Below are 16,474 nucleotides of genomic sequence, written 5' to 3' on the forward strand. Positions count from 1 at the left end.
CATTCACTACACATATCCTGTCTGTAGCTGATTGACCCAGGAAGGAACAATGATTACTCTGATTAGTTTAAATGAATACAAAAGACTTCTTCTGATAATCAAAACAAGACAGAGGGTGTCAATGCCTCTGAACCATGAAACAAAAGGTTTATCAAAACGACTGTTGTGCTCTACAAAGGCCAGGAACTCTGAACTGATTGCATTACAGCTGAGCCCACACTAAGTTGGGTGAAATCTCTCTCTGGCTTACATTATTTGACCAAAGGTCAAACTCAGTCCTAAATACAAACCTTGTTTTACCAATTAAATGGAAAATCATAGAAATATGCTTGAAATGATACTTTAGTCCTGGATATACCATACCCACTAAAGAGAAAGGTGGTGTTTAGGGACGAGGACGGGGACTACTGGCTAGTTCCTGTAGCAGAAGATCTCTCTTCTCAGCAGCAGATAGAGATTGTGAAAGATTCCATTCGACCCTACGGCATCCTGATCCAAGAGACCACTGAAGAAGCTTCATGGGAAAAGATGGATGATGACATTGATGATGATTGATTGTTTGCAAAAAAAAAAGCAAATGAATGTACATTTCAATAACAGGTCAGCTAAGAGGATTTAAAACCCAAGAAAGCCTATGGCTTGTTTCCATTGGGGTCCTTTGTACTTTGTACTGGAATAAATGCCCTAATGCATAGATGCTTTAGAAAAAGCTGTTCACATGATTATTCTGCTAAATAATGTTTCGTCTATGATATGGAGAGTGTTGCGAACGTTCACGGCATACTTGCCAGCATTGGCCTATATATGGAGATCCCCATAAATGGAGACGATCGACCTACGAGGTCGTCATAGAGACCCAAGACGTGTCATAGATACGGGGTCTGACATCAGTGAACCCTTCCCAGAAACTCCAGGCAGCTCCATATGAGGAGATGTCTGACACTATCTGACATCACCACAGTGATGTCAGAGGTTACCCACAGAAGGATAAAACACGCTGGATGTCATGGCTGAGAGGAGCCACTCTCCTCATCGGCACTAGACTCAGCCCTAACCCTTCCAGAGTAGCCAGCATCGATCCAAGCAGGATCAGCTCAACTGACAACAGTGTCCTCAGCGACGCTCGAAGATCATCTGAACTCTCTCTAGAGTATCAGGACGACTAGCTGGCCGTACAACCCAGCTAGGCCTCACAGTGGCTCTTGAGTCCGGTTCTAAACAACCAGCCGATTATCAGTTTTACAGAGAGTGACAGCAAGTTGAGGAATACAGCAGCCTATACTGTTTGTTTAAACTGCAGATTCTCTGATATTCTTTAAGTAATAGGTTGGTTTTATGATTTATTCATATTGGCTGATTAATAACAGTAAATGATTAATAACTACTGATTACTGTGGATCTAAACTTCCCAGGTTAACTGCCAATTACTTTTTGTGTATAAATGATGTATGTATGTATATTTATAGATGGTTAATAATGGTTATTAGTCTTTAAGTCTTTTATGTCGTATTTGCATTGGCCTGGAGTTAGCAGTACATTTTTCATGTAATTTGTATTTACTGCGTTATGTAACTATCTTTATACTCGGTTAATTATTTAATAGTTGTTGATTTAATAAGCCTTTTTGAAAGTTAAATAATGACTTAGAATATAAAATAATATGTGATTTGTTTTGCCATTTTGTAAAAAATTAATGCATAAAAACAATGATTTTGTTTGAAAATAAGCCAGATGCGTTCCACATAAAATAAATATGAAAGGTGAAAAAATGGGTTACAAAATCGTGGGATAAAAATGTAAGAATAGTTGTTGATTGTTGTTGAAGTCTTTTTGGAAGTTAAATAATGACTTAGAATATAAAATAATATACATGTGATTTGTTTTTGGCATTTTGTTCAAAATTAATGCATCAATTCTAAAACAATTATTTTGTTTGAAAATAAGCCAGATGCCTTCCACATAAAATCTAAACATGTTCCTTTTTTTTTTTTTTCAAAATAAATACTTTTCAAAAGAACAATTGTAGTTGAGTGTTTTATGTTGTAATCGTTTGTAAGTGTTGAAATACTGTAGCTACAAAATAAGTTTAACACAGTATATTTTTCTTTTAATTATTTATATAATTTTTTCACTCGTTCTTCTTCAACTTGTTAATTTTTCCGCTAGGACTTCTACAGATTCCACTCACCTCTACAATGACAAACATTGCTAGCCCACAATAATCTGCCTGGCCTGGTTTAGACCTGTGCTCTGGGGAGCCCTTTTTCTAGTTTTTTATATTGTTTAGTGTTTTTTGTGAAGAGGCCCACAATGGAAACAGGCTTTATTGTGTTTTTATCCTAGGTGATACTATGACTGTACCTCGGAAAGTGTTATTGTGCTCTTTTTATGTGATATCACCAAATAAAATCAATTGTATATGTACAGTAGGTGTGTCTAGTTGTCCTCAAGTGACTGAGGAAGAGCCATTAGGCTTGAAATGTTACAAGTCATGGTAATAAACCTTTAATCGTTTGGAGCATATTCCAGTGTGCAGACTAAATTGTTTCATTGTTGTTCATCACCGGTATTACACACACACACACACACACACACACACACACACACACACACACACACACACACACACACACACACACACACACACACACACACACACACACACACACACACACACACACACACACACACACTGTCTGTGTGTGTCTCTCCGTTACAAGACATGCATTATGGCGGAACAAAGCACATAAATAATAGGATCCTGAATATTAGAGATAATTTCTAGACAGAAATGTGACCCTTGCCCTCAGTCAGATAAGGGGGAAAAACCTTGATGGGAAAAGGAAAACCCACTGGAATCACACTCCAGGGTGGACTATTAAACGTCATGGTAGTTGGCGTGACTGAATACAGAGAACCATTACAGATAGGCCATTAGTGGTGACTGTTAACTCATTCAGTGCCATTTTTATTTTATTTTTTTATTTTTGGAAAAAAAAAATCAGAACCCAAGATATCATGATTTGAAAATGTTCTGCTCCATTCACTTCTTGTTTAAAGGAGAATTTTGGACTAAAGTTTTATTACCTTTTCTATGATGTTATGATATCTTAGGATGAATGGTACAGTAGAAAAATGTCATAACTCCACCCCTGGTCCGCCACAGCTTAAAAGGTGCCTTAAATAGGCCTTAGGTTAGATCACATATTTTAATAGCTTTTTTTTTTTCTTTTTTTTTGTGAGATCTGAAGTTCAGAACAGAAGTCTCGCTAGACGAGATTGAAATCTCGAGATTTCAGTCTCATCTAGTGAGACTTAGGTTTTTTTTGGTTGCATAGTGTTCTGTCACTATGAACATCAGATCTCACCAAAAGAAAAAAGAAAAAAGCTATTAAAATATGTGATCTAACCTAAGGCCTATCCGCGCACCTTTTAAGCTGTGGCAGACCAGGGGTGGAGTTATGACATTTTTCTACTGTACCATTCATCCTAAGATATCATATCATAGAAAAGGTAATAAAACTTTAGTCCAACATTCTCCTTTAACTTCTTACTGAAAAAGGCTGTATCTAGGCTCCTAAGCACTTTTTTTTTTACAATGAATTTTGGCTCTGGCACTCAGAGCCAAACTGACAGAAATAAGTCAGGCACTGAATGAGTTAAGGGCAGAACAGCAAATAATTTAAAATGCTGGAAATTCAAATAAGCCTGAGCCTATCATAAACAAAATTCCAGGTATGGCAGGTCTATTGTTTTGTTGTTGTTTATACTTACCCCGGGCATTCAGGCATCCCTTATTGCCGGACCCTGAATATATTGTACCGATTTCAGTAAAAACAGTGTGTACAACTAGAAACTTCCTCCACTCATGATGTCATGATCTTGTCTTCATATTATTCCTGGACAGCTGCTTCATCTGCAGTTATGGAGGACTTTTCTCATTTTAAGTCATTTCTGATATTGTTGTCTACATATGGACTAGTATGGATGTCATGACCTCATAGCCACTGCCAATGCCCAGTTTGTCCTGCCCATGTCCAGTGTGTCCCTGTCCTTGCCCCGTCCATATTTGTGCCACCTGGGTAACCCAGCTGAGCTGTTTACGTGTATTGAGTTCTCAGGTTTTTATTGGGCTGTATGAGAGTTTTCCTGGTTTCACTATTTGCCTCCTGCTTAGGGAGAGATAAAAATGTGGTACAACTGTATCAATGTTACACATGATACTGCAATAAAACTAATAATTTTTAACCCACTTTCTTAAGTTTTTACATTTATCACTCAATAGTGTCTAAACTACTGGTGTAGGTTCCTATGTGTGCATATAATTTTACCACTATATTTCTGTTTGATTCTCAAACAGTGGAAAAACACACAATTAATGCTTCTCTTTTATTTTTTTAATGTTACGCTATGTTTTGTATGGCAATTTTAAAATTAATATATATATTAAATGTTCTTATAATTGTTGTCTAAAATACTTATTACTACTTATATACTACACATTGGCCCCAAAAGGGTTAAATGAGGATTTTGACTTGCGATCTGTAGTTTCCCTCTTGCCTTATGTGCTTACATAGTTTGGTCATTCATGCTGTACTATTCATTCACTGCTTTGTTCAGTTTGTGGGTCCTATTGTTATTGCTTATTCCAGTATGACTGTAGTGTATTTATTTTGATTTATCTCTGTTACCATCTCTTTAGAATAGCAGCATACAATTTGAATGTTTTTATATTGATTTTAAAGGTTCTGTGGGTCCATTGAATGTATGTACTTTATGGTAGTAGTTACATGTACATTGTGACTATCTCTGTATATCATATATAACCCTTCACCGCCTCATCTATTTTTGTTCAACAAATCAAAAATAGACACGTTTATTTTTATTTTCCATTGCTGTTCTTTTTACGGACCAAATTATGAAACAAAGATAACCCAACTATGATGGGCATGGTGTTGCACTTTTCATCTTGTCATTATTGGTATCGTTGTAGCCAGCTGGGTCACTGGTCAGCTGACCTAGCACAGACTAGTATAGGTGTGTTTAGCTCCTTAAGTGACTGAGGAAGAGCCACTAGGCTCAAAATGTCACACATGATAGTAATAAACCTTTTATCGTTTGGAGCATAGTCCTGTGTGCTGGAAAACATTTTCTGCTTTCTGTATTTGCCTCTTGAGTTTTCAGTGAGTGTATAGCATCCGGGATTAACCATTTACAGGATGAGTTATTAAACAAACAAAGGCTATGAATTGAAAGTAAAAGTGTCTCTCTCAACACTCACAGATACAATACGTTACAGTACAGCCACACAGTGACTGCACTTGAAGATCCACACACAGTAAAGAAGTTGATGTATACTTGTCAAACATAAGCGTGGTATTTGAATATAAGTAAGGATATAATAAGACAGCAGAACTTGCTTGAAGTAAAGACACCCTGATGAATTTAGATGTTGGTCGGGGGTTTTCTCCAGTTGTTCATGAAGGCTGAGCTGAGATGCGATCAATTTGCATTCCCTAAAGTTCTGGCCATTGTGTTAGAAGCCTAGGTGTGGTGAGAAAATGGAATACATAAGTGGGGGTCCGTGAAAGTACAGAGACACCTCTTGATTTGATTAACCAAAGAAACGTGTGTTTACCTACAGGAAAGAGACCTATTGTCGTATTGTATACAGAATGTTTGAAGCTGGCTGGAGTCCAACAGAGCATTCTTTTGTTTTGGTTCGAGCTGATTACAGTACTATTGTCTTTATGCAAGGGAGAGGGCTAAGGTGAATGCAGCTGTTCTCTCTCCAGAAGATCTCTGAAGTCTTGTAAATATTCTGATTTCACACTGAATGCTTATTTTGTAGTAAATACACAAGAGTGAACCTTGGTGAAAAGTGGTTGGAGGAGAAACCAGCTAACTGTACGTAACTTCTCTTCTTGAATCTAAGGAATAAGGTCAAGCTATTTAATCATCTCTTTCTGTCTAAATCACTCATACAAGGTGAATGTATAATGTGTGTGGTCTTAATATAAAGCTTAAGAGATGTTGAACAAGGATTACTAAACAAGGTTTTGTGCAAAAGTAAAGCTTGATAATTGGAAATAAGACAAGTTTGTTACACTGTAAGGACAATGCTAATGTTATACCAGGCTGTGGGCGGGGACTCGAGCCACGACTCCCCAGTATCATGTATTGTGTTGAGATTGGCTGACAAAGGGAGTAAGGGCGGGACTTAACTCTTTGACCCTCCCATGTGAGCCAGATTTGGGACAGTATAATTAGTGTGTTTGTATGTAATGACTGGGCAACCTAACTGAAATCCTTCGACTGGACTTCCCTTCTTGAACCTTTCACCAGGGGACTAATACAGCCACTCTTTCGACCAGAATATACATCAAAGTGCTTGAATATTCTAGCCATGGTTGATCAAGAGGTCCGATTTGAGGCTCTGTCTGCCATTCTGGGAGCTGATGTTAAACCTCGGGACACATTTACTTCTACGAAGACCACCATTACTCCTTCGGATTTCGTCACTGGTACCGTCCTTGGTCACAATGTGTTAACTTGTGTCAACAACAATGTGTCAACACCAGCTTTGTTAAGTCATTTGGGCATCTTTGGTGGTGTGTTGGGCATCACCAGGTCTTTGCTAGACATACTTAACACGTATAGTCGTCCTTACGATGCAGTTAAGAGAGAGTTTTTTGTGGACATGGACGAGTTTTTTGATCCACCGTATGATTGGGATTTCACTAATTTCTCCCCTGAGTCGACTCCGTGCTCAAGAGGCGGGGAATCCTACATGCGGCCCAGTGGCTGGTACCGAATGGCCCTGAAGGTTTTGGACAAGTACCCAGATGGCAACACCTGGCTGGGTCCATACGGCTGGAGGGATGACTCTGCTCCTGGAGAATGGGCTGTCTCCTATCACGGCACTAGCATAGACGGAGCCAAAGGTATCATCCAGTCTCACTATAAGGCAGGAAGCAGGGCTGTGTACGGACGAGGTGTTTATTCTACACCGCATCTCTGCTATGCCAATAGTTACTCCGTCAATTTCACATCCAAGAACGGCAAAACATACCGAGTCATCATGCAGAACCGGATAAACCCACTAAAGAGAAAGATATGTGATGACGTTGACTACTGGCTGGTTCCTGTGGCAGCAGGGCTCTCTTCTCAGCAGGAGAGAGAGATTGTCGAAGGTGCAATTCGACCCTACGGCATCCTGATTCAAGAGACCACTGGAGAATCTTCAGGTTCACATCATTAAATGCCCTAATGCATAGGTGCTTTACAAAAAGCTGTTCACATGATTATTGTGCGTACAAATATTTTTTGTCTATGATATGGTGAGTGACAGCAAGTTGAGGAATACAGCAGCCTTTACTGTTTGTTTAAACTGCAGATTTTCTGATATTCTAAGTAATGGTTGGTTTTATGATGCCTTCATATTGGCTGATTAATGTGAGTGATTAATAACTCCCCACATTAACTGCCATTTGCTTTTTGTGTATAAATTATGTATATTTATAGATGGTTAATGATTTTTACTGCTCTTTTAATCTTAATAATGATTTTTACTGCCCTTCAAATATTTAATAATGATTTGTACTGCTCTATACATCTCTTATGTCGTATTTGCAGTGGCCTGGAGTTGAGCAGTACATTTTTCATGTTATTTGTATTTATGTATGCAACTATCTTTATACTCCGTTAATTAATGAATAGTTGTTGAATTAATGAACCTTTTGGAAGTTAAATAATGACTTAGAATATAGAATAATATACACATGTGATTTGTAGAATATAGAATAATATACACATGTGATTTGTTTTTGCCATTTTGTTTAAAATAATGCATCAATTATAAAACAATTGTTTTGTTTGAAGATAAGCCAGATGCCTTCCACATAAAATCTGAACATGATGTTCCTTTTTTACATTTTGTTCAAAAATAAATATACATTTAAAAATAACAATTGTAGTTGAGTGTTTTCTGTTTGCAATTGTTAAGTGTTAAAATACTGTAGCTACAAATACATTTTAACACAGTACATTTTTATTTTATTATTTATATAATTATTTCACTCACTCTTCAACTTGTTAATAGTATGTTTACAATACATTTATGTAATTTAACTCAAGTCACCCGATTTTTTGATTAACGCTCAAATCCTAGATCAACATTAATCAGGGTGGAACCATTCTATCCACAAGTTTCCTAGGGCGTTGTGGGCATCACTTACTGTTGATTTGATCCCTGTTACCTGATCAAATCAACAGGAATCGATGCCCACAATGTCCTAGGAAACTTGGATAAGAAGAAAAATAAAATGAAGCGGGCGACTCTTGTAATATCAAGAACACTATGGAGGTTTACTGACTATAAATTAACTTCACGTAATTTAAGTAAACAGAAGGATATACATTCAAAAGCACTTCTCTTTAGACCAGTTCTCTCTCTCACGGTACTTTTTTCTCTGCCTCTCTCCCTGTTAGCTCCTGGCCAAGTCACCACACACACACACACACACACACACACACACACACACACACACACACACACACACACACACACACACACACACACACACACACACACACACACACACACACACACACACACACACACACACACACACACACACACACACACACACACACACACACACACACACACACACACACACACACGGTTGCCAACCGTCCCGTATTTTGACCAAAATGCGGTACACTTGTCCCGCGTAAAGGGAAGATGCATATAAAATACTTTATGTTTTTTTCTGTGCGTCTGCCTGCCTATGTGTTTGTGTGCTGTATGAGAAGGGCGCTAGGACCCTGGGGGTGCCGCTCAGTTTTCAGGGCACGCACAGTGTTCGTGTGTGTGCTTTTGTGAGATTTCCTCAGGTGGGCGGGTACATTATTGTGTGTGTGGAAAAATGTGCGTTGGTGGATAAGAACACTGAGCATGAAAGCCGAGGAGATAGAGAGGAAGATGCCCCGGCCCTCCTATAAGGAAAATACCTTGTTCTTAAAACAAACAGTGGGAAGAAAAACTGTGTTAAGCCAGTGAGTGGAGAAGAGGGAAACTACAGATCTTCAAAATCCTCATTTAACCCTTTTGGGGCCAATGTGTCTAAAGTATTTTAGACAACAATAATTTAGGAACATTTAATATATTTTTGGGAGAAAAACTAATGGTAGTCAACCCGGAAGAACCCCCTACGTCAGGTGCCAGTACTGCTCCCGGTTCGGCTACAATGGGAAAACATGGCCACAGGCTGACTAAATAAGCGATTTAAGCGGTTGTTTTGCCCAGTCTAAAAAGTTAGGGTTCCGGAACATCCTCAAACACCTGTAGAATTTGGGGACTACCATTAGTTTTTGGATACGATGTGGCGAAAAAGGTAATCCACGGACCCTTTGCCGGTGTTCCACCGATTCCGGTAGACATCCCAGTGGAACCTCATCTCGGAGCTGTATAGCGGAGTGTAGCGACCCAGCTGGACAGAGGGTGGAGACTTGACTGATGAGTTTTGATCATTTTATTTCAGTACTCAACGTAGAAACTGTTAGGGAAGCATAAAATACACAACATAAATCAATCAAATCAATCAATACATCAAATAGCACCATAATACATTTCCCATAGCTACATCACTTATACAATAGCTTACACATTAGAAAAATACATGACAATAACAATAAGATCAGAAATCGACCGTGAACAATACACCAAGTTTAACAAACAATAAAAAGACAGTCACCTTGTTCCCCTTCCAGTTAGGTGCTCATTTCGCATGTGGCATGTTGATCATGTTCCAACTGAAAATACAAAAGCCATTAAAACCATATTTCAACCAAACCCTGCATTGTAGATGGGCAGTAAATGATCAAGTAAACTCACAATGTCCTTTATATTAGTCCGTCCTTCCTTGACCATCCTTCCAGGTCCTTTAGTCCGTCCTTCCTTGACCATCCTTCCAGGTCCTTTAGTCCGTCCTTCCTTGACCATCCTTCCAGGTCCATTAGACAAACATTTTCTGTGCAGTCCTTGATGCTCTTCTACTACAGAGCCCCTTTTATAGTTTGCTGCTAGCCTGCCAGGCACCTTCAGCCCCATACTGAGCATCAGCACCAGGTGAACTTCATTAGATTAATCAGTGCACAATCTGAGGCTGAAGAGTTCCTGTAGGCAGGAAGCCCTTCAAAATAAATCTCAAAGAACATTTGGGCAGGAAATCTTCAAAAATAAAAGTCTCCAAAAACACCACTACGGGTCTGTTACACGGAGTGAGAGGTTTGGGGCTAGTTGCTGATGTGAGGTTACAAACACACATACTGTGTGTGTGTGTGTTTGTGTGTGTGTGTGTGAATACAGAGAACCATTACAGAGAAGGATAAATAGATGGCTAAATACAGTATGTACAACTGTCATACCTGGACAGCTGCTTTTTTTCTGCAGTTATGGAGAACTTCTCTCATTTTAAGTCATTTCTGATATTGTTGTCTAGATACGGACTAGTATGTATGTCATGACCTCATAGCCACTGCTAATGCCCACTTGCCCAGTTTGTCCTGCCCTTGTCCAGTGTGTCCCTGTCCTTACCCCCGTCCAGATTGGTGCCACCTGGGTAACCCAGCTGAGACTATTTACGTGTATTGAGTTCTCAGGTTTTTATTGGGCTGTATGAGAATTCTCCTGTTTTCTCTACCTGCCTCCTGAGTTGTCTGTATTTTTGTCTTCTGTGAAGGATTAACTTCTGTTGTATTTGTGAGGTGTACGTTTGGTCTATGTTTTTCAGTAAAGTATCTGTTTGTGTGTTTTCCTGCACGTGGGTCCTACCTGTTCCTGAGTGTGCCGTGACTATGTAAATATCTGAAGTTGCCCCTTATCTGATGCCCTACCGATGCTGTACCGAAATGTTCAGTTCAGTTCAGTTATTTTCAGATTCTTTGGACAAATATACAAGGAAAAAAACATATATATATATACACACACACATACACACACACATGAAGCATGAATTAAAATCAATTGAAAGTAAAAGTGTGTCAGTTGATTTTTAAGATCTCACATGCAGACTGCTTGTTAAAGAATTAAAGTGTACGTGTGTGAAAGTGTACTGTGTGCAACACATTCTGGAATGTGTTCAGCTCTACTCTTCATATCAGTGTTCTGATATGAAACCCTGATTGCATTGGTAGTTGTCTGAGTTGGATTTGCTCTGAGTTAGCTTGTAGCTTCATTCTAAAGAAACTGGCAAGAGCTCCCTGCTGACTTAATATAGAGAACCATAACAGATAGGCCGATCGTGCAAGTGCAGAAATTGGCTTCATGACTGTCTTCATATGCCAATTGTCCATGCCCGTGTGCTAGTTCAGATCAATTGGTCATAGTAGGTACTGTAGGTTATGCCAATGAAGAATTATGTACTGTATACAGTATATTTATTTTTTCTTTGAATTGAAAATCTTCCATAGTATAACTGAAATGATAATGTTGATGTTGTGTGCTGTGTCCTGCAGGCTCTTCAATGTCAGCACTGGTAAACAGAAGAAGTTGTATAAAGGCTCTCTGGGAGAAGATGGTACTCTCATAAAGGTCAGTATGAACACAGGAACAACAGCCTATATCAGTGCTTCCCCATAACTCTGAGAGTGTACAGATGGAACCAAATGGACCCATAAGGGTTCATTTGGTTCCATCTGTACACTCTCAGAGTTACAGACCTGTAAGGTTCCATTCGGAAGCCCCAACCCTGCAGGTACCTGGACCCCACTTTGAGAACCACTGGTCTGTTACATATGTATAAATGTTGAATGTATACGTTTGATTTTATTCTGATATAATATAAATTGTGTGTTTGTTTCCAGGTGCAGACAGACCCCTCTGGACTCTACGTGGCCACCAGCTGTTCAGATAAAAACATCAGCATCTTTGACTTCTATACAGGAGAATGTGTGGCTACCATGTATGGCCACTCAGGTAAACGCCACGTCTGTCTGTCTGTCTGTCTGTCTGTCTGTCTGTCTGTCTGTCTTCCTGACCTCAGCAGACCCTCACTGCTATACTGACCATCTTGCACTTCAGCCCCCAGGAGAAACGGGCTGTGGGAAGCGATAGTATATTTGAAGGAAAGCCTCAGCTCTAGTCTTTACAAAGGAGAAGAACTATTACAATATTTCTCAAACATTTCACTCATGTTTTTCCTCTATGAAATATATTTTGTTTTGGTTTGGTCTTTGGGCAAAAACCACATTATCAAACGCAGTTATTGACACAAGGCCTTGGCTTCCCAGTTTACTGTGAGACTCAATATTATGTTTGGTTCCATAGCAGCATCAGTGTACAACTTAACAATGGTGTGTGTGTGTGTGTGTGTGTGTGTGTGTGTGTGTGTGTGTGTGTGTGTGTGTGTGTGTGTGTGTGTGTGTGTGTGTGTGTGTGTGTGTGTGTGTGTGTGTGTGTGTGTGTGTACCTTTCTGTCCCTTTCTGTCCCTCTTATTTCAGAGGTTGTGACCGGGATGAAGTTCACCAACGACTGTAAACACCTCCTCACAGTGTCTGGAGACAGGTACTGCCTTCGTGTGTGTGTGTGTACATATGTTCTATAAAGTACTCACACCTTGAAGCTTGAACATACATATTTTTGGGCCCCTGTTTTCTTCAATTCATCAAGTATTCTTTTTGGATTCTCTGTGAGGGAATGCAATAGTAATTGATGGTATTTGTCACACTTAACACTGTGTTTTAATGTGTGTACTGTAGTTGGTGTCTGTTTATGGACATAATCTAAAAGTGAAATTTTGACATTTTTGTGTGTGTGTGTGTGTGCGTGTGCGCGTAGTTGTATCTTCATTTGGAGGTTGAGTCCAGAGTTGACCATCAACATGAGACAGAGACTGTCTGAACTCAAACACAAGACACCGCCTCACAAACCTCAAGTCAGGTGAGCACGTACAGCTTGAGCTTGTAGATCTTCTAGTTTTTGGTATTTTTCAATTTGGATCCTGAAAAGTAACAGTTTTGGACATATGAGTTTTTTTTGATAAGCTGAGGGCGATTGGTTTTGACTGCACATCACTAAACTGGATGAGATCTTACCTGGAGGGAAGAGAACAAGTGGTTGACATCAACGGAACCATGTCCTCATCCCTCCCGGTGAGCTGTGGGGTTCCTCAGGGCAGCATTCTAGGGCTGTTACTGTTTCTTCTATACATTAACGACATGAATGCTGCCTGTAACTGCAAATTGTTCCTGTTCGCTGATGACTCGGCACTCCTGATCTCGGGAGAGGACAAGTTGCAAGTTGAGGAGGCGCTCAGCTCCGAACTCTCAAAAATCCGTACTTGGCTTACCGATAACAAACTGTCACTACACCTTGGGAAAACTGAATCCATTCTCTTTGGGACCAAACATTCCCTCAGACAGATGGATGTAAATTATTTCAAGGTCAAAGTCGATGACACAATTATCTCTAGCAAAGAAGAGATTACCTGTTTGGGTTGTGTTCTTGACAAATACCTGACAGGTGGAAGCATGGCTACAAAGGTGGTCAAAAGAGTAAACCAGAGAACCAAATTTATGGGCAGAGTTTCCTCTTTTGTCAACCCTCAGGCCCTCAGGACCCTCTCTGGGGCCCTGATTCAACCACTTTTTGACCATGCTTGCACCTCCTGGTACTCCAACACCTCAGTGTCACTGAAAACTAAGCTTCAAACCTCCCAAAACAAACTGATTCGGCTACTCCTCGGATTGGGGCCCATGACCCACCTTTCTCCCACCCATTTTGCCAGCCTAGGCTGGCTCAGGGTGGAAGACAGGGTTAAACAACTAAAAATGGGACTGGCCTTCAAAATTGTAAATGCAAATTTGCCCGATATGCCCCCTATTCCCGCATATCTGAGTAAATACCTCCAAAAGGTTAGCGACACCCACAGTCACAATACCAGAGGGAGCGTTAACAACAATTTGGTACCACCCACCCATAAAACAAACATGGGCAAATTCTCCTTCTACAGCACTGCCACCCAGGATTGGAATAGTCTAACTCCATCCCTCAAAAAATGCAGTTCGCTGGGCTCATTTAAAAGAGCCTTAAAAAATCACCTTTCAGGAGGCCAAAAGAGGAGGTAGTACCATTTTCCCGTTAGACAGCAGACCCCCTGTTCTTGTACATATTTTTTTCCCCTTATTTTTTTTTGTTTTTGTTGTACATAGTGTTATTTTTTTGCTGTTTTTTTTTTTTTTAATGATATTTGAACTGTGGTGCCACTGTATATGTCTATGAATTGAATACCAAGGCCTTCATTGGAAACAAGTCCGCAAGGACTTTTATGAACGGACCTGTTAGACAAAGTATTTTAAATGTAACTGTGCTGTTTTACATTTTTTGCCTAATAAAATATTCAATCAATCAATCATCCACCTGACAGAGAAGATATTGCAAACTTTGTGACCACATCCTGTTTTATCAAGTGTTCTTTTTTTCCTATTGTGTGTGTGTGTGCATGCATGTGTGTGTGTGTGTGTGTGTGTGTGTGTCTGTGTGCGCGCGCGTCGTGCACAGCTCTCCTCCCATCGTCACCATGTCCTCCGACAGCGACAAGGAGGTGGAGGAAGAGGAGGAAGGGGAGGAGCTCATATCTCCTTTTATGGTCTCAGGAGGAAGTGTGGGGGAGGAGACTGGTGGGTTACCGTGCAGGTTACGGTGTCATGTACTGTATGTATGATTTTAGATGTGTATTCATTATAATGATAATAATATTTGTGTTCTCATGTGTTCCAGACACATCCGATGAGCAACACAACAACCTCATCTCTCACTGCAGAAACGACAGAAAGGTTTGAAATTAATATGATTATATGTTTTATTAACTAATAATCAAAAGGGGATCTCTGATAATCAAACCAAAGAAAGAGGTCTGTCTGGAACTTGGAAAAATGTTGCTCTTTATTCGACGTTTCTAAAGGTCGACGTTTCATTGTTTGTCCTGTCCTGATGAAGATCTAACGACCGAAATGTCGACCTAAATATGTGTCAATTTGGTGGTCCTTGACATGAAAAAGTTTGAGAACAACTGGTCTAGAGCAGCGGTTCTCGAACTTTATAGCTCAAGAACCCAAAAGAGAAATTAGACGTTTGTCTGGGACCCAAACTAGTGAAAATAGCAGATCTACAAGCTCACAACGCATCACTTCACGCAGAGTTGCGTAAATCTGCTATTTTAGTTTTTTTGATTTATAGAATGATTTTGATTTTAAAATTGTATTAATTAAATACTTTTGAGAAATGTTGGAATTGTTTTTAATTGATGAAAAATTATAACAAAATTGAAATATATGTATATACATATAATTTTTTTAAATGTAGGAAACGATAAAAAGGGGATATTTACTTGCGACCCATAAAAAGGTGTGCGTGATCTAAACATGGGTCCCGACCCACTGTTTGACAACCACTGGTCTAGATGGTTCAAGTAGTTAAATGGTGTTTGTTTGGGTTTTTTTCAATCAGGAGGTGTCGCGGACGCCTCGTCGGCGCTGGTCCAGGAGGACGGACAGCGAGGGGTCCGACGGGTCCCTGATGGTCAAGTCCATGCTGGACCTGCGTCAGCTGGAGTCCTACTGCCAGCACACCCCCACACCTCTGGAGCCACCGCACACACCGGTAGGGCTTGGTATTCATCCATCCATCCATCTATCTTCAACCGCTTATCCGTAGTCGGGTCGCGGGGGCAACAGTTTCAGCAGAGAGCTCCAGACTTTCCTCTTTCCCGAGCGTTCCAAGGCCAGTGTGGAGATGTTATAATCCCCCCATCTGGTCCTTGGTCTGCCAGGGGATCTCCTCCCAGTGGGACGTGCACCAACACCTCCCTAAGGAGACGCTCGGGAGGCATCCGTACTAGATGCCGAAATCACCTAACCTTTACCTGGCTCCTGGAATTGGCTTGACATCGAAATGAAAGCATCAATGTTACTCTGTATCGAAACCTTAACACATTGCGTGCCAATCGCGTAGTTCTACGCGAACCTAGATAACAGCGCAGCGTGCCAGTCGCGTAGATCTACGCGAAGTGGTATTTTTTTTTCTTTTTTCCGCAGTGACACATTTCATTGTAGGCCTCCCTCGCAGTGACACATTTCATTGTAGGCCTCTCTCGCAGTGACACATTTCATTGTAGGCCTCTCTCGCAGTGACACATTTCATTGTAGGCCTCTCTCGCAGTGACACATTTCATTGTAGGCCTCTCTCGCAGTGACACATTTCATTGTAGGCCTCTCTCGCAGTGACACATTTCATTGTAGGCCTCTCTCGCAGTGACACATTTCATTGTAGGCCTCTCTCGCAGTGACACATTTCATTGTAGGCCTCTCTCGCAGTGACACATTTCATTGTAGGCCTCTCTCGCAGTGACACATTTCATTGTAGGCCTCTCTCGCAGTGACACATTTCCTTGTAGGCCTCTCTCGCAGTGA

The 16,474-nt window shown here is 40.3% G+C and overlaps 1 protein-coding gene across 1 annotated transcript in view; it reads left to right on the forward strand.

The window, feature by feature from the left end:
• LOC308074651 (uncharacterized protein) overlaps positions 1-16,474 on the forward strand; it is a gene marked incomplete at both ends in the record, with an annotated part of 46,383 nt that overhangs the window by 13,271 nt on the left and 16,638 nt on the right. Inside the window, 7 exons of the mRNA XM_080414158.1 lie at positions 11,521-11,596; positions 11,869-11,980; positions 12,506-12,569; positions 12,843-12,944; positions 14,565-14,683; positions 14,784-14,839; positions 15,513-15,665. Coding sequence (XP_080270284.1) covers positions 11,521-11,596; positions 11,869-11,980; positions 12,506-12,569; positions 12,843-12,944; positions 14,565-14,683; positions 14,784-14,839; positions 15,513-15,665 — 682 coding nt within the window. The remainder of the gene's footprint in view (positions 1-11,520; positions 11,597-11,868; positions 11,981-12,505; positions 12,570-12,842; positions 12,945-14,564; positions 14,684-14,783; positions 14,840-15,512; positions 15,666-16,474) is intronic.

The sequence above is a fragment of the Gymnoscopelus braueri genome (assembly GCF_963280865.1).
Source record: "Gymnoscopelus braueri genome assembly, chromosome: 19".
NCBI lineage: Eukaryota > Metazoa > Chordata > Actinopteri > Myctophiformes > Myctophidae > Gymnoscopelus > Gymnoscopelus braueri.